We start from the raw sequence: 18,023 nt of genomic DNA on the forward strand, positions 1-18,023 counted from the left end.
TCGCTAAAGGACCCCTTCCCATAGTTCCAGATTACTCTATGGATGTGCTATATGCGTACCAAACTACCATGCTTGGCATCGTGGAGGCTTCCGGTAATTTAGCCGTGCTTAATGGCGATATTGGGAGGAAAGCGCGCCGTGATATTCCTTCCTGGGTACCTGACTGGACTTCGGAGTACAACAGTCTGATACGAGACAGGACTGAACGAATCAATCTTTATGCGACTTCTCGAACCTCGGTCTACGTCAGGAATGGGGTATCCGATCCCGAATCCACTCTCAGATACCTTCGTCGTCGTCAGAATGCGGCAGCACCCCGAAAGCGGCAAAGAAACCTGGATCTGGCCAGATTAAGGTGTTCAAGTCAATACACGGAGATACTTGGAAGCACGGATTGGACAGATTTTCTGCAATGCGAGTTTGCAGAAAATATCGACCCACAACAAGATTCTCTGTACTTGAAGGCCGCCAGAGACTATCTTACAGCGAGTGGCAAAGCAGCTTGCTTGCGCGTTCAGGGCAACGGGACTATTAGCCTTCCGGGGGCTGAGTTAGCAGTCGTCACTGTTGTAGGGCAACCAAATCTTTCTGAAAGGTACCCTGAGTCAGCAATACGGTCTTGGGCTATGATGGTGGCAAAGCTTGCACCACATGCGAGGAAATGGGACCTGTTTCTCAGAACGATATGCGGAGACGTGATGTATGACTGGAACGTCGAAGGGTACTGTTGGCGCCGTGTGTGTTCAGATGACCTTCCTGAGATCGCATATTGGCTTCTAAGCGGTCCGCTTGCACCAATCAGCGAACGAGAAGGCGTGAATCCCTTCCTTGCATCAATCAGGTCCATGGTTATGGACTCGTTGCCTGAGATCTACAGCAAGAGCTGGGGTACGGCTGCATTAGAAATTCGTCACAGCGTTAACGTTGCTACATACCGGAGATCATTCTTCCTTACCAACGACGGCTCTTTCGCACTAGGACCCATAGACACCTCCATCAGTGACAAGGTCTATATGCTTCTTGGAGCCAAAACGCCATTTCTGCTCCGAGAATTGGGCTTTCGAGAAGTGCTTCGTCGTGCTGGACTTCCTCCTTTGGAATCGCTTCAATGGGGATGCTTCAAACTTGTGGGGGATTGCTTTATTTCCGGATACATGGATGGAGAAGGAATGTCTTCTTGGTACGAGAATTCGAGCAAAAAGATGAAAACGGAGGTTCCATTCGACTTCGGCATGGCGATTAGCCTGTGCAAGCGTGTTTCGGATCTTTGGGACAAATGCCGAACTTCAAGAGAAGAATTAACCCAAGCCCTGGATGTAATCAACAGCCAACACCCATGGCGCGCTCTCAGAGAGTTTTCTGAAGATTTCCTGGCAAGAAGGGAGTACTTTGCCGAATACATGCCTAAAGAGAGCGGAAGTGAAGTGAACGACCCGGATTCACAGCACTCGAAGATAGAGGTGACATTAGGAGATTCTGCTTGGATGATTCAAACAGATGACCTGAAAGAAGTCGCATGTTCTACTTCAGAGAATCCCCCGTCCGGAGAATTCCTTTCAGAAAAAAGGCGGATCTTCAACCAACGGCTGGCATGGATTCACGACACAGAGCAGCAAGCATTGAGAGACATCGTTGAGACGTTCAAAGTAGTAGATGAGACTGTAGTTCGAAATCAGGTTGACGTACATCTTGTATGAAAATCCCGGCTTGTTTCGTGCTTTTCAACACCTTCCATCTTTTTTTCCTTATATGAGAATATTTTAGGGGTTTTTTTTTTGACTTCAGTGTCGAGCAATCAATTCATCCGTTCATGAAACGACCCACTTGATGTATTCGTCACTTCTATCCTTCCGTGTATAACCTGGCATCTTCTCCACATCATGGACAATGACAGATCCCTTAGTACAGCTTTCGGCATCGAAATACTTCTGAAAAGACGCCTCCATGGCAACGCCAATATCGTCATACCACTCTTTCGTGATGCCTACGTTCTCCCCTCCAGAACTCAACCCAGCTCCATCCACAACGTGGTTCTTGCCGCCCGCTTCGAGCTCAAACACATGAACCTGCATTTCCAGATCGACTTCGTGCGGCTCGACCTGCGGAAAGGTCGGCCGCGACTTCAACGCCAACGAGCTCGCCAAGATCGCCGAGCCAGACGAAGCGAAGGGCTCGCTCTGGATGAGAAACAGCACGCGATCACCATTGGCCTTGTCTGCCAGGTTCGTCCACGTGCTGCTGCTGTCGTATACCGGATCGCGTGACTCGAAGACGTCTTTCGCGACAGCCTCGTTCCAGAAGCGCCTCCGGTTGTCGTCGACCTCTTTGACGGGCTTCGTGCGCGGGATGATGACGCGCCAGATGGCGCCTTCCTTGAAGAAGATGGCGCGCTTGACGGGTTCGCCGGCTGTGAGTAGGAGGAGACGGCGGACGCGGAGCGTTTCGACGCGCAAGCCGCCGTGCGGTGACCACGAGACGCCGCGGCCGCCGCCGGATATGCTTGTTCCTAAGGTTTCCTGCATTTCATCGTCTCTGTCACCCGCGTTGTCGATATCGAGGAAAGTTGTGGGTGCCCAGCGGAAGCCTGGGAATGGCAATTTTGGTTCCGATGAGAACAAGAGGAGATCTGGTAATTTGGTGTTCAAGTAGCTCAACATGATTAAGAAGTGGCGCATACGCTCGTTCTCGTCCTTTATTTGTACCAGGTCGGAAATATCGAGGCCGAGGATGTGTGAGAGGCAGATTGACTCGTCGATGGTACGGGATGTGGAGCGGTACGACACTGCACCAAGAAGAGAGTGCCAGGGATTTTCTGCGTCGGCAGCTGAACCTGCCTCGCCCTCTCGGGAGCGGGGAATCTTCCTTCGTGGAAGAACTTGGTCCAGTAATCTTTGCGTATCCCATGCGATCTTCTCACACTCTGGGTTTGTAACCTCGGGGATACTCTCGGCACCGTCCTCGAATTGGAAAAGCAACTTATTGTGGGCTACCATTCCTTCTTCAAGAGTCCAGAGCCGGCGAGTCCATCCTGATAGAGCAATTCGTAGAATCTTCTCTTCTTTGCTGCATTTGACTGTGGTGAGCTGCAGGTCCTCGTCCAAAACCAACACGGCCTGCGCGCGCTCGTAAACTTCAACCATTCGGGTTATTGCCTTCCTCTTGCCTGATCCATCTTTTGCAGGTACACAAAGTGTGTCAATCCATATGATCTCGCACCCAATCTGACCAGCCAGACGTTTGAGCCTTCGGAGCTGACAAAGAGGGAGGGAGTTTTGCCGTTCGTTCCCTAAGCCATCGGACCATACGTGTGAAATGGCAACATATTCCTTCGGGGTAACCAAGTCCAACTTTGCAGCTGAAGCGGCCCTGGATTCCAGCGGGCCAAGATCAAGGCAGGGAAGCGGGAGCTCGGAGTTTTGCAGCAAATTTTCCAGCATATGCTCATCAACACCAATAAAGTCCGGCTCTCTCTTCGTGCAGTCGCTTGCGTGCTTCGTCACATAGCCACCCTTGACGACGTTCCTTGCCCTGCATTTCGACATTGCGCACGCGCTGTGGTTCAGCCTTAAACTCTGCCGATCCAGCCTGCTCGCGAAATACAGACCCGTATTGTCCAAATGCGTATTGAACAACGAAATCTCGCTGGGACACCATCCCAGCTCTCTCATTTTGGCCTCCAAAAACGAGCAAAGGTGAGTATCGCCCATATTGGACTCGGCACCAGGCCCGTTGCGGTCGTTAATTGAGTTGATCTCGATCAGCTCCACCAGCGCCATGATCGACACCTCAACTCCAAACCCAGCGCGCCTCTTCACACGCGGCGCCTCGCGCCCCGCGTGCTTCTTCACCGGCGTGAAGTTGATGATGGCGAAGCAGAGCATGCCCATGATGATGTTCGACACGCGCCGGTACTGCAGCTTCTTCTCCCTTGGCGGCAGCGTCCTCCCGCGCTCTTTCCACTCGCGGAAAAGTCCCGGCAGCGGCGCGAACGTGATGCGCCGTTCCCCGGTGGCTGCTTCCTCGACCAGGCACGCGGGATCGAACGGCTGGCCCCGCAGCGCCATGACGTCAGCTAGCGGCGCGAAGAAGAGCCATAGCTGCAGGAACGCGGCAATTTGCGCGTCGGAGGCCGCGCTGCCGTCGAGGCGCCGGTCGAGACATGTGCCGACGGATGCGAGGTTGTTCTCGATGTCGAAGGCGGTGCGTTCGGGCGTGAGGACCCAGCCGGCGCGCTTGGGGTATTCCTCGAAGCCCTGGCCATCGTAGGCGTGTGGGTCGCAGATGCAGGGCACGGCAAGGCTGAATGTTGCGCGGGACGGGGTGGGAAGAAGGGCGTCCATTTGTGATGAACTCTTCTGGTTGTCGCCGGGGATGATATGTGCTGGCCGAAGCGCGGGGTGCCAGGCTGACAACATCTCGTTTATCCGTTACACTGTTTGGGGGCCATGTCACGGTAAAGTGGATCCTACCTTAGCTTTCATCGCCGTCACCTGTCTAACTGAGATATGTCGAGATGCAGATGGTGACGAAAAGATAGGATGAGCAATAATGGTTGTCACTGGTTCGGTAACAGTATGATGAAATTCTCATTCGGCAAAGGCTGTGCTATTGAGTTGAGAGGTAGAGATAAAGCCCTTTCAATACAAGTTATACCGCTTTCTTCTTACTCCGATGAGAGGAAGCACACATAAGAAATCCTTCCACCCGTAGTCGTAGAGACTCCGCGCTGAAGGCCCTCCCATCAACATAAACCAAAGCCACTCAAAGAAAGGCAGTTACACAGAGTAATGCTCTGTGACAACATCTGTGAGTGGTACCTGATGGGCTCCCATATCCTCCCACAAGCCGTATAGTATCATGGTGTTTTGCTGGCTGATGGCTTCCTCCTCAAGCCTTGTCGTTCTGCCAGACCCAGAAACCCTCCGTCCTCTGTGCCTCCTTAAGTGCTTTCTTCTCTTCCTCCATGCGCTTAGCCTCTGCTTTCGCGGCCTTCTTCTCCTCCTCGGTGAGGTAGCCATCGTAGTTGCCGCGACCCTGGAATGGAAGCGCCTCAAGAAGAATAGCGTTCTCGCTTTTCTGTGGCTTGGTCTGGATCTCGGCCAGCAACTCGTGGTACGTATTGCTCCTCGCGGCAGGTTGGATGGTATCCTGAGCCTCCAGGTCGATGTTGTTGTTGTACTCGGCGGTACCAGGGTGGTTGGCCGGGTTAAGGAAATCGCCGAGCTGCGCGAGGGACTGGGCTACGGCGAGGTTGCTGGCTTCGTTCTCCTCCTATAGGCTGTGTCAGTTGATAGATGCCTTGAAGCGACGGGGAAAAGCGCACCCTCTTCTTTTCCAGGAAGTTGAAGCCATAGTGTCCACAGGTGAGGACCCAGACGATGCTGCGAAGGAAGAGCCAGAAGCACAACCACGGGATGCAGATGGCCATGGCCAGGTAGGAGCAGATGAGGGTGCACACCATCACGAAGTTCGGACCACAAACATCCAGACATGGGTCGCAGATAGTGGATGTGCGACGGTATGCCATTGTTGAGATTGGTAATAAGATGGAAAATGGTGAGGTCGGGTGCGCCTGGGCATAAGTGGAAGGCGGTCACGACGGCCTTCGAAGGAGGATGGGGAGAGAAGAGGTTGAGCAAAGGAAAAAACGGGTGCCTTATATAGCAGTTGCTCATTCGGGCCATCGGTAAAAGTGGTTGCTTGAGCGACGGCCTGTCCGATAACACCAGAGGCATAGTGAGTGGTGAGTTGAAGTGTTAGTGGGCAATTCTCATCACCCATCAACCGGTGATTGTCATGCCTGATCACCGAGCCATGAGAAAATAATGATCTCTGAGTCGTCGCCCTTCCAAACCATGGATTATAGGAAGCTTCACTCTTCCCAAGGGTGAACCAAATTGCCACCATGGAATTCGACCGCGGATCATCATAGCTCAAAGTGTGGCTGTAAGGAATGCCATCATTTTGGTCGAGATGATTACCATAAGCGCTATATATAATCCATCTACCAGTCCTTTATAGCTGGCCAACTTGTGCTTAGAGCCCTGTCTTGGTTTTCCTTAATGTGTTAAATGCTAGCTGCTAGGAGTGTTTCTACATGACACACAATTTGTCGTGGACTGGCGGTTTGTATTACTGTGCATGATTAGCAAGCTGGTTTATGACAACTGTAGACATATCATAGATTGTATTATTTGCAATAATCATTTCAGTCGTGTGTAGTCTCATTGGTTTGATTCGAAGTTGTTTTAAACTTTTACCTGCATAAATTCTCTAGGGCGTGGACGCTGGAAGTATCTTTACATGTATTTTTATTGGGGTCTTCACTATTTCTGACTTATGCCACGGCTATGTTATGTCCTTCCTTAGAAGTAAAAGAGCTCTCCTAGAGCATACCGAATTGAGACAGTCTCCACAAGACCCCCAGTCAATAATATCTGACCCGCACTTGAAGAAGATGTTGCCCCACATCCCGCTACAATCCACGCTCATCTAAAGTTAACATCCATCTGAATTGAAGTCGCTGTATTAAGTCTTCTGTTGGCAATGATGGGTTTTTAAATCAATGCAAAATCTATTAACTTCTATCTCTCTTCTACATCGGCAATTAGACAAAGTCACTGTGAGGAGTTCATCAAGTCACCTGGCTTTTATCCCCAGTTAAAGACACTGCATAGCATACACATACTGTGGAGCGGTCTCAATGATATTAACAATTCAATATGAAAGCTAGCGTTGTTAATATTACAAACTCTCCAATGAAGCGAAAGAACACAACCACAAGCCAAAATCCATTCTGTCATGGGCAGTCAAAGCCATCGTGGTTTTTCGGTTGTATTTTGAAACATTAAAAAAAGAGGAAATATTCGGGCCGTCCTCGTGGAAGAATTTACAGCGCATTATCCACTTGACCTTTCAGCTCTGATGACGTGTGGAGGTTTCTGCTTACTGTCAAAGCGCTGGGTAGTGGCTTAGCAGAAGGTGAGGTCCTAGCGCTGGCAGTGCAAATTGCCTAGGCCGCCATCAGCTGACAAGCTATAGAATCTGAGTACAGCAATTGCTCTTGATTGGTGAATATCGGCAGCGCCACATTCCACTGAATAAGCCACGAGATGAATGTCCTTAACTCATCTCCACAACTCACAACATCTGCACCGCATCCTGACACTTCCTCTTGACACACGGGAATTGAATACAACATGCCATCTGTATATGACGAAAGATGATATACAAGACGACCTAAGCTCTTGATATTTTGGATCTGACGGTGATTGCATCCTGCTTCGGGCCGTTTCCAGAGCCCTCTCATAGTGCACCGTAGTTGTCCAGCATCAGATCTCTTCCATTGCACTGTCCCTGTCAGTCACGTTCGCACCTTGTTTCCAGCGGCGTATTTACAGCCAGTCGGGGCTTCTTATATAGTTCCTCCAAGATGTGATGAATCCGATAAGGTCAACAAAAAGGTGAAAGCAGGCCCGAATTGGAGAGACGCTGACGTCAGATTTTGCTTAAAGCTGGTGTTCAAGAACAAGCCGGCTAAATTTAGCAATACGCGTATCCTGCAGGATCCCGTACTTCCCCGGGCCAAAATCGGCGTCCCTGTCTCGCTTTTGGGTTCTACAACTATTGACACTCAGTTCATTCAGAAACTCACGCTACTTTCGCATAGACGACTATGGTACGAGGCGTTCTTGGTGACACAAAATTTATTGCCTCAAGGCGGCCATGCTTGAGCTCTTTAATAATTCCTTCAGTGAACGAGCTTAGCATTCAATGGAGCTGTCTCACCGTTGTTCTATGAAATCCCGCCCCTGTCAGGCTGCAGGTCAAGCACCTCGTATAGTTCCACAGTTGTGACTTCTTGGCAGTATTCCTCAAAACTGCACTTGCTACTACTTGGACTCTTCCTTAAAAGCCGGCGCTGGCTACACAACAGACCGTCCATCAGAACAGCATCTTCCAACACTTTCACTCACATTCAATCAACATGGGTCTTTCCACTTTCGTTACTCTGAGCCTGGGTCTTTTCGCCGCGCTCCCAACCACCTTCGCTACCGAATCCTCGCCGTACTACCGTCTGAGGGCCAAGGTCACCGGCCCCAAGACCGACACCACTCCCGACGTCGACGGGTGGGCCATTGAGATCCGTCGCCTCGGCATCACGACGCGCCTCCCTCCGGACGACATGTGGGGCGTGCTCTACAACGAAACCTTTAGCCCGGGCCGCGGTGGGGACATCTTCTACACCCAGCCCGTCGACGGCACGACCTACATCCGCACCGATGCGCCCAACAACGAGGGCGAGGTGACGCCGTTTGGTTTTGACGTAGGCGAGGGATACGAACTCGTCAGCACCGAGACGATCGCTACGCGCTCCATCCTCTCTGAGACCCCGATGAACATCGTTGCCGATGGTGATGTTCCGATCCTGGAGAAGCCCGGCTTCGAAGCGACTTTTGTTGCTTGCAAGGAGGCCTACCGCGAATGGGTCGTTGTCTACTGGACCGATTTGGAGAAATACGGTACCGACCCGATCTACAACCAGGACTGGAGGACCTGCACCGAGATCCAGCTCATTCCTGAGTGCTCTACCGATGGTCCTCAGCACGACGGTTTGGAGGATACTACTTGCGTCACCGACATTGGTACCGTTTTGTAAATGCCTTTCAAAGCATGACCTCAATCATCTACCATCGTCAATGAACTTGAGGACGAACCTCACAGGAAGCGATGAAGGATAGAGAGTAATGGGCAATGTACTTAGTAGCCATAAGAGAAGCCGTAATGTTCAAGAACCATCTACTGTCGTCGTGCTCACAGAATCTTCCCAAGAGTTTGTGTCTGTGGTTGTCTTTTTAAACGCCGTGATTATACTAATGTAACCAGCGCTGGAGCTGAGTTCTCAACGCTCCCCTTTCCCAAGAGACTATCGACGTCATCGAGGCTTCCATTGACCATGAAGTGCCCCATACGAAGATAACAACCTTCTGCCACAGAATGTACCAGGAGTCCATGTATGAAGTATTGTCCTAGCGGATCATTTAGGCGGGTGGTGCGCATGATTGGAATACACTGTAGTTTCACACTGCTGGACCCAGCCATGGCTCTCGCCTGGTTGTAGTCGTCGAAACTGAGGCTCCCGGTAAGTGGACTATTTTCAGGAGCTCCTAGTAGCTGTGCTCCGTCACGAGAAACGTCTGTGAGAGGCGGGAGTGACCAAAATGCGTGAAACACACGACATTCGGCTTTCAAAGCCGCGTGCTTGAGCTGACCAGTTCTGTTACCACTGTGACGAGCAATAATGCTCGTATCAAGGAGACGTATCAGCGGCATGACTTCATCTTTGCGATCGACGTATGCTCTGATGACTGGCCCGTCCACGCTCGCCCAGCTCCAAGAAGGAGCGCGCCACGCTTCTCTATCATCTGGGCGCACAGTCTTCTTGAAGGACAGCGGAGGCTGCCGATTGTGAGAGACATGCCAGCACAGATCCAGTTCCAGCCACCATTGCCACAACCCAGCGGCATAGTCCTCAGGTATTCCCTCATGTTGCCTGATCATCGCGTTTGCAACCGCAGCAATTGCGATGAGCTTGTCGGAAGTATACGTAAATTCGCGCGTAGTGTATGCCTCGACAAAGTCCCACCAAGCTTGCCATTTATTAAAGCGCTGTATGTTTGTCAATGCACGAATAGGCATCGTGCCGGCATCTCGGAAGCAATCTGCGAGATGTTTCCACGGCCGTAATTGCGAACCGACGGAGAGATCTGGGTCACCACCTGGACTCATCTCGCAAGCAGCGCGTGCGCTGCATTCCCATAGCAGCTGGTTTTTGCCGAAGTGTAAGATCCGTGGGGCGAAGAGTCGTTCTTGTGCTACCCAGCCACGTGTGTTGACAACGGCGAGCTCAACCTCGAAACTCCACAAATCCGGGTCCCAGCAGTAGCAAGAGACATACTTGGGACGAGGTGCATCGTTATTGCCGGGGCCCGTAGCAACGTCTTCTGACAGCCAGTCGATTTCCACCTCCAGGCGGTCAACGTCCCTCTTGCGCCTATCGAAGAACAAGCCACTGTCACTGTTCTGTGCAGCAGTGGCAGCAATATTGATAAAGCAGTTCTGGTAAATATTCCCCATCATTCCAGCTTCTTGTGCCCAATCCTCCGTGGAGTCTTGTAGAATGCACAGGGAATCGATCCAGAGAAACCGCACTTGGAGATCCCGCGTGACTTGAACGGCATCTCGAAATGTCTTTGGTAGCCCAGATAACTCAAGGCCTTGCTGAAGACTATCTATATTCCTCTTTGTGCATTTGGGAAGATTTGCATCTCCCCAACGATGGCTTAAAGTCATGTATCGGCCATACTGGATGTCTGAGTCTTTCGTGACATGCAAGCGCACATGCTTATCCCCGGCGTTGCCAACATCGATGATCCGAGTCGGCAGGGGAATTGAGTTCATCGGTGGTAATGGGCACGTATCATTTTTGACACAGTAGTCTATCCAGTTCCGGACAAGTTGACGACATGGCTCGGAACCGGTATTTTCCTCGATCGGATGCGTATAGAGAACTTGAATTTTAGGGTCTTTTTCAGATGCGTGTGCTCCATGGCCTGTCGAAGATATTAGCCAAGGCGCAATGGAAGTACTGCAACCATACTGACGTTGTGTTGGAAGTAACCAGAAATCCTTTACTGTACGGTCATGCTCGCCACGCCAAAAGTGCACGACGAGCATTTCGAATGTGTCGACTGCTTCCCCTGTCTCCTCCATACCGCTTTTAGCATCATCGCCATCAACAACGCCCTCGTTAGCATCCAATAGTGATTGTGCGGCATGCTTAAGCTCTTTCGCGTCATTGATCATTTCCTCCTGGTCCTCCTCATCCTCGTTTTCATCATCGCTAAAATGCCCAAGCCATTCGATATCGGTTTCAAAGATGTACGTAATTTTGAAAGCTTCGGTACCGCAGCGTACTGAGGCGGGGAACTGGCCGTGTTCGTTGACATATGCCTTTTCCATCATCTCGCAGAAGAAACAGCCAGCACGCAAGGTGTCTTGAAACGCGGCGAATGATTCATGATGAAGGAAGCCCGCTCCACTTGAGTCCCTTTTTCGTACTTCACCGCCGACGAAGATATTTGAGCAAGCCGTGCAGAGAGAATCCATAATGCGGAGATGATGGAGACCTGTTGGAGCGATGAAAGGAGCTGAGTATTTGAGATCAAACTGCCAGAGCGGGGTTGTGGATGGTGGCAGACACAGATAGCCGCCCTGTCGCCGCTAAGGATGCAAATTTGCGGCCCGAGCTCGTGAGCATGACTTCTCTCCGGGTAGTCATTATGCGTGAATTACTCCCAATCACACTAGAGGCAGTCATTGCATGGGAACTCAATTCCACTTTTCTGCTCGTCAAAGCTTTCTAGATCAAAAACACATAGCTTAGGAAAAGCGTCCTCGAAAACGAACAGAAATTCACCTTCGGTTACTAACACCGACAGAAAACCATCAGTCTACAACACCAAGGCATCTAGTCCCAACTGAAATCCTTCATATAGCTCATCCACTTCCTTCTCATACCTCGCAAACGTACCCCTCCGCTCCACACTCCCTTTCCCCAGCCTCACGAACGGCTTCTCCTTGACAGCCAACAACGTCAACTCCCTCCTCAGCTTCCCCCTCGGACCAACGTGTTTATTCGCCTCCTCCACAACCGGCCACACCTCATCCAACACACCCTCCCTCTGCTCCTCCGTCTCGACCTCCACCCCCTGCGCGATCTCCAACAGCAAAAACGGCACCTGCCGCTGATACCCACCGACCAGCGCATGCTTCACGCGCGGATGGCACCTGATCCTCTCCTCCAACTTCCCCGCATACATCTTCACCTCGCCCGACAGCACCACTAAGTCGTCCGTCCGGCCCCTGTACTTCCACAGCCCCGCGCCCTTCTTCATGACCTCCGGATCCGGATGCGGGCTGAACAAGTCCTTCGTCCGGATGACTTCAACATCATCCCCGAGCCCCATCGTCTCGCACGCCGCGAAGAAGTTCGTGAACGCCACGCTGCGGTCCGCCGAGCGCGGCACGACCAGCTCGTACAGGTCGTCGGCGTGGTGCTCGAAGGCCGCGCCCATGGCCGGGTGCGGCGCGATGTGGTCCCATGTAGCACTACCACCATGTTCATCATTGTCAACGAGGTCATCGTTCGGAGGCCGCAGCGTCGGCCAGTAGCAGCCCTCGGTGCTGCCGATGAGGGTGCGCAGCGAGCCGAGGGGCGCGAGGGCGGCGCCGGCAGCGTGCGAGAGGGGCGCGCCGCCGAAGAGGATGATGCTGAAGGAGGAGAGCGCCGCGTGGTGCTGGGGCCAGTCGCGGACCAGGTCTTCGAGCAGCGCGGGTGGGACGAAGATGCCGTCGAGTGGCGGGGAGGTGTTGTGGGTGTGGACTTGGGTGAAGGCGGCTGGGGTGGGGATCGTCGTGGGGCCGGAGAGGACAGGGATGGTGGAGAGGAAGACGGCGCAGGGGAGGGAGATGAGGGCGCCGCCGAGCTGTGTGGTGTCAGTGACCATTCTGGGTTGATGGGACTTGAAGGGGTTTAAGGGGGGCCTACATGGAAGAGTGGTAGACCAATCCAGAGCCTCTTGTTGACGTAGTACTCTCTGCATGGAGCCATGCCGTCAACTTCGTCCAGAAGGTTCCAGGTATCGACGCGGGCCAGCATTTCGTTCGTGTAAGGCACTAGTTTTGGGAATCCAGAGCTGCCAGAAGTGTGGAAGATGGCGACCTCATCGCGCCGCGCCTCATCCCACGTCTTCTCATACGGATAGTGCTGCTGCACACCGTCGCCTTTACCGAAGAACATGTCCTCGAATGAAGGGGCCGCCATGGTGATGGCGCCTTTGACCTGCTGCGGAATGTCTCTCACATACTCCGGCACAATGCCGCCGAGGCTCTCCGCGTAGAGGAAGATACGGCATCCAGACGCATTGGCGAGATACACTTGGGCTTCGAGAGAGCCCATCGGGCTGGTGTTCAGCATGCGACGGCCTGTCTTCAGGGCTGCGGAGAGGAAGAGAATGTAGCGCAGGTCACGAGGACCGAAGTATGTGAACGTCTGAGGACAATTCTTTCCCGCTGTCGACTCATCTTCGTCGCTGTTCGTAGGCGTGCTTGAACGAGGGGACCCATCGCTGGAGGAAGCGGAAGAGGATGGTGGTTGGGGGAGGTGTTCGTCTAGCCAGTATGCTGTGCGATCAATAGCACTGGCGAATTCAGCCCAAGTAAGGTCGCGGTACCCTTGAGAGATATCCGTGGCGGAATTGGGAATGGAAGCATAGGTGCGGTTGGGGAAGGCTTGAGCAGTTTCGTCAATGGTAGTCGCAATAAGGCGACGTCCATAGGAGGCTGAAGGGACGGATACTGCGCTATCACGATGCATGGCAGTGCCTCGAATGAAGATTGACAGAAATCGGTAGAGTCAATGGAACCTTGGGATGAAAATTGATGGGTAGTAAATATCAGGTCAGGAAATTCGACGGAAGAGCAACAAGAAATAGGATGCCTTGGGCTGGAGTAGAGACAATCAAAAGCACATACGTCCTTTCACGCCTCATAATCTCAAATACCAAGAGATCGATGCTTAAACTCTCTGACCCCGCTTTTTGCAGCTACACTTGAGTCAGAAGCTACTTCCCAGATGATCATGCCTACCCAAAATCTGACAGGAAAATGTCTCAGCTGACGGTACGTGTTGCATTTGCATATATCAAACTATTGTGAATCCGGACCGGTGAGTGGAGGCCATTGGTGTTTACTAGTACGGTAATTCAATGTCACCCTACGTGTTCTGTAAGGCTGACCTTACACATACAGTAAAGATCGACCCAATGCCGGTACGAGCAAGCATTCCCCTGCCTTAGTGCTTACGGCCACGGCTTCTTTGGTCAGACTTCGAGTGCTTGTCGAGTCTTATAGGTTCTTATGTCTGTCAGCCTCCCGGGACCTACCTGTGCACCCGAGGGATATTTGGAAACGTTAGCGTAGCACTCTGCAGAAAAGGGTGGGAATGAAGCGGAAACAAGCACCGAAATGACGTCAGCTCGGAGAAAGAGGTAGATGGGCAATACACCATTAGGGCTGTAGCCCCGCATTTAATGGTCTGCGATCTCCATCCAAGTGCTTATACTTCCATCCGCATTAGGTCCAAGACTAAGCACAGCTAAGCGCCAGCCTTTTTGGGCCCTCTGACCGGAAAAAATGCGCCTCTCCACTCGGCTGATCACAAAAAAAGCATCTAATTCGCTAGTGCGAAGCATTAGCTGCAGAACAGGTGTCACCAATTATGTGACATCGACAGGTATCATCCCCGATGTCTAATTGTGTCATGAAAATTATCGTGCCAAGGATATAGGCCCATATTGAGAGAGACAATTGTCAATGCTTACGTAGAACCTGCAGGAATGTAAGTGACGAGTAGTCGTTGTTCGGTCAAGATCGCTTCTATCATTCATATGCTCGGGTGCAATCTATGCAACGAAGTGTAGCGTCCATGATCTTACATTGCGATCTCAAAACCGTAAACATAATCACTTCCAGTTCCTCTCACAACAGCCCGCTTTATCCTACGGGAGCCACACAACGGTTCTATTTTTCCCGCTGTGTACACACACAGCAACAGCCCCACATCCATCCTGATGCTTAACCTCCTCCATAATCTCGTTTTCCATGCCCTCTAAAGTCATAGCTCCTCCATCTCCATACTATATAGTACCATCGCACCAGTCGCAACCATCTTTGACTTCCTACATACTCGGCAGGCACACAGTGTTCGCTTCATAGTAGCTCTACAAGCATCTCATACTACATGATCCCCACGGCCAGACTAGAAACGACGGTAGGAACAAAGGTGAAGTGAAAAAAAAAAGCAAAAAAGAGAGGGGAATCGAACTTGAACCCCTTTGAAGATGTTGCTACGATATGGCTGGAACCCAGTCTGAACATCCGCCACGACCGGCACCGCTCTGTTCAGGAATTTCACTATGGTGCGCTAATCTTGCCAGTGACCGGGTTCGTAGTAGCAGATTGACTTACTGGATGGATTTATATACATGTCTTTTGGTCGTCACTCGCTGATGCTGCTCACCCGCACAACGCGTCCCCGAGCAGCGCAGGCTGACCGGGTAGCGGCTCTCCATGTTTGTGAAACTGTGGTATTGTAAGCCTAAAGTTCATTTGTTGCTCCTGCGTAGGACCGGCAGCTGTATCAGACCATATAGTGTGTGGAACAGCTATGTCGCTAAGTAAGAATGAGTGTGATGATAGTTTTGAACGAAAAAGTTGATTTGCAGAGATTGCTTACCTTTCTTCTAGTTTGAGCAAGGCGCTTTGCTGTCGCCATTTCCATTGTATTTGACGTCTTGATGGTACAGAACCTATTTCTTCTGCTGCTGATATCAGCCTGGCGCCGGCGCAGCGAGTTGATGCGCGGAAAGGGCTCGCCGGGTTGCTGCGGCGTGCGGGAATTCTAATTGGCTACCGCGTTCCTCCCTCCTTCACCATCCTCGAAAGGCATACCGGTACATTTTTCGAGTGCTTTTGGATAAAATAAAAGGCTCTGTGACAAATTCTCAATATACTAGAACTGCATAGACCGCAAAAGTAATGTTTCATCAGTTTACCAGTCAAGGGAGACCCGAAAGGTTTACGACTGGAATCGCCAAGAGATTCATCCTCTCACCTTTCATCACACCGCCTGTTTTCTACTTGTAGTTACTCTCATCTGGAACTCATACTTCTATTATCTATCCTTCTATTATCTTAAAGTCGTGACTTTTCGAGAAAGTCCGATTTATGATTGTCCGACGGCCTTAGCAATGTAGGCATTCTTCTTGACGACTATCCAAGATTTGTTGACGTCCACTCTTTGCAGGATGTAGCCCCAACTCCTCATAACGTCCATCCTTGTTCATATTGACAACATCCATTCTTCTTTGAGGCAGCTCGGTTCGCGCAGATACGGCCGGGATTAACCAAGACTGCCAATGCTTGGCGAGGCGATTTAAAGAAGCTCGTCCCGCGATACCGGGAAAATGATGTCAATTTGTGTATGTCAAGAGCGGGGGAGGTGCGGCGGATAAGGTTCACTTAAATTCACCGCCTCCTCCTCACGAAGGTCCCGACCAGTCTCCTCCACACCAATTAGCGGAAAGATTCAAGGCGCCATTGATCGCAATGAGGGCCCAGAAAAGTCTCAGCTGTGTTGCGTTATACGCCAGCTTGGCGGCCACGCAGTCCATCTATGCCGACAACCAGGTTCCTGTGGTCCGGGATGAGGACCATGTGGCAGTGAATTTCCCGGAAGTGGCCGGCGTTGAGCTCTACTCGCCCTCGTTCGCGAACCCAGAAACGGTGCCGAGCGGCTTCGCCAATGGCACTAGCGGACCCACGAGCGAGGGAACACTTGGTAAGTCACTCACAAGCTTGCCCGCATAGCCAGCTTCCTCTTTGCACTAGAACATGCCAAGTTCCTGACAACCGACAGACTCCTTCCTCCACTCCCTCGCCGCAAAGCACGACTGGGTCAGCTACCACAACACCGCTCTCCACTCCGAAGAAGGCCGCTCAATCCCCTACGTCTACCTCTCGTCCAGCCAGACCCCCAGCACCAACACGACGAGCAACAAAGTCCGCATCTGGCTGCAAGGCGGTGTGCACGGCAATGAGCCGGCCGGCGACCAATCGCTGCTCGCCCTCCTCGGCTCCCTCTCCAACAACGCCACCTTCGCCTCCTCCGTCCTCGCCCACGCCGACATCCTCGTCCTCCCGCGCTACAACCCGGACGGCGTGGCGTACTTCCAGCGCTACCTGGCCATGGGCTTCGACCCGAACCGCGACCACACCAAGCTGGCGCGGCAGCAGACGCGCGACATCAAGCAGCTGATGGTGTCGTTCGCGCCGCACGTGGGCGTCGACTGCCACGAGTACACGGCGACGCGGGGCTACGGCGCGCGCGGCCAGTGGCGGCTGGCGCAGGACGGCCAGTTCTCGGCCATGAAGAACCTCAACATCGCGGCGCCGATCAGGCAGCTGGCCGAGGGCGTCTTCGCGCCGGCCATCGCGGCGGCGATGGAAGGGAGGGGCCTGCGCTGGGCGCCGTACGTCACGGTGGGCGACAGGGAGACGGACGAGCTGGTGCTGGAGGAGACGACGGCGGATGCGAAGATTGGGGATACGAGCGTCGCGCTGACGCAGGCGGTTATGTTTTTGTTTGAGACGAGGGGGATCGGCATTGCGGATCAGCATTGGCAGAGGCGTGTGGCGACGGGGCTGACCATGTTGGAGACGGTGCTGAGGACGGTGGCGGAGAGGGCGGATGAGGTGTTGGAGACGGTGGAGAGTGCGAGGGAAGAGTTTATTTATGGGGGTGGAGATATCGTGGTTACGGATGCTGCGAAGGAGACGACGGTTGATTGGCAGTTTGTTGACGTGGAGACAGGAGCGGTCGTCGATGTCCCGGTGACGTTCATGAACACGACACCCTTGGAAGCGAACATCACGCGGGCGAGACCGGAAGCCTATGTCTTTTCGCGCGCGTGGGCGGATGTTGCGGAGAGGCTACGTGTCGCCGGAGTCGAGGTGCAGGAGCTGCGGAGCTCGTTCAAGGGAGAGGTCGAGGCGCTGAATGTCACCAGTGCGGTGCTGGCAACATCCAAGTATGAGGGCATAGCGAGGACGACTGTAACCACGGAGCCGATACGGAAAGAGGTGAGCTTTCCACCTGGGGCCTTCTGGATCGACACGAAGCAGAAGAACATTGCTCACGCCTTCGTCACGCTGGAACCCGAGGGTATTGATTCATACGCCACATTCAATATTCTTCCAGTAGATGAAGGCTATGAGTATCCGGTATATAGGGTGATGGGTTAGGTCTACACTTATGTTAGCCTCTTAATTAATACTCACATTTTCTTCTTAATCCTGCCGGATTACCTTGGTATGAAATTAATTTTCATGAACCTTGGCTG

The 18,023-nt window shown here is 52.4% G+C and overlaps 5 protein-coding genes across 5 annotated transcripts; 2 read left to right on the forward strand and 3 right to left on the reverse strand.

Annotated features, from left to right (window-relative positions):
- Positions 1-1,808: 1,808 nt before the first annotated feature.
- On the reverse strand, positions 1,809-4,340 carry LTHEOB_5595 (Het domain-containing protein; the record flags this gene model as incomplete). The annotated part of the gene is made up of 1 exon (XM_035514757.1): positions 1,809-4,340. One exon carries the CDS (start codon positions 4,338-4,340, stop codon positions 1,809-1,811), a length of 2,532 nt encoding a protein of 843 aa, XP_035373885.1.
- Positions 4,341-4,887: 547 nt separating this feature from the next.
- Positions 4,888-5,527, reverse strand: LTHEOB_5596 (uncharacterized protein; the record flags this gene model as incomplete). The annotated part of the gene is made up of 2 exons (XM_035514758.1): positions 4,888-5,271; positions 5,324-5,527. The coding sequence occupies 2 exons, from the start codon at positions 5,525-5,527 to the stop codon at positions 4,888-4,890; spliced, it is 588 nt and encodes a 195-aa protein (XP_035373886.1).
- A 2,460-nt stretch (positions 5,528-7,987) lies between these two features.
- On the forward strand, positions 7,988-8,659 carry LTHEOB_5597 (uncharacterized protein; the record flags this gene model as incomplete). The annotated part of the gene is made up of 1 exon (XM_035514759.1): positions 7,988-8,659. The coding sequence occupies one exon, from the start codon at positions 7,988-7,990 to the stop codon at positions 8,657-8,659; it is 672 nt and encodes a 223-aa protein (XP_035373887.1).
- Positions 8,660-11,513: 2,854 nt separating this feature from the next.
- LTHEOB_5598 (AMP-binding domain protein) lies at positions 11,514-13,438 on the reverse strand (the record flags this gene model as incomplete). Its single annotated transcript, XM_035514760.1, has 2 exons — positions 11,514-12,548; positions 12,611-13,438. The coding sequence occupies 2 exons, from the start codon at positions 13,436-13,438 to the stop codon at positions 11,514-11,516; spliced, it is 1,863 nt and encodes a 620-aa protein (XP_035373888.1).
- Positions 13,439-16,230: 2,792 nt separating this feature from the next.
- Positions 16,231-17,925, forward strand: LTHEOB_5599 (Carboxypeptidase 2; the record flags this gene model as incomplete). Its single annotated transcript, XM_035514761.1, has 2 exons — positions 16,231-16,462; positions 16,541-17,925. 2 exons carry the CDS (start codon positions 16,231-16,233, stop codon positions 17,923-17,925), a joined length of 1,617 nt encoding a protein of 538 aa, XP_035373889.1.
- Between the last annotated feature and the right edge of the window lie 98 nt (positions 17,926-18,023).

The sequence above is a fragment of the Lasiodiplodia theobromae genome (genome assembly GCF_012971845.1).
Source record: "Lasiodiplodia theobromae strain AM2As chromosome Unknown scaffold_15, whole genome shotgun sequence".
NCBI lineage: Eukaryota > Fungi > Ascomycota > Dothideomycetes > Botryosphaeriales > Botryosphaeriaceae > Lasiodiplodia > Lasiodiplodia theobromae.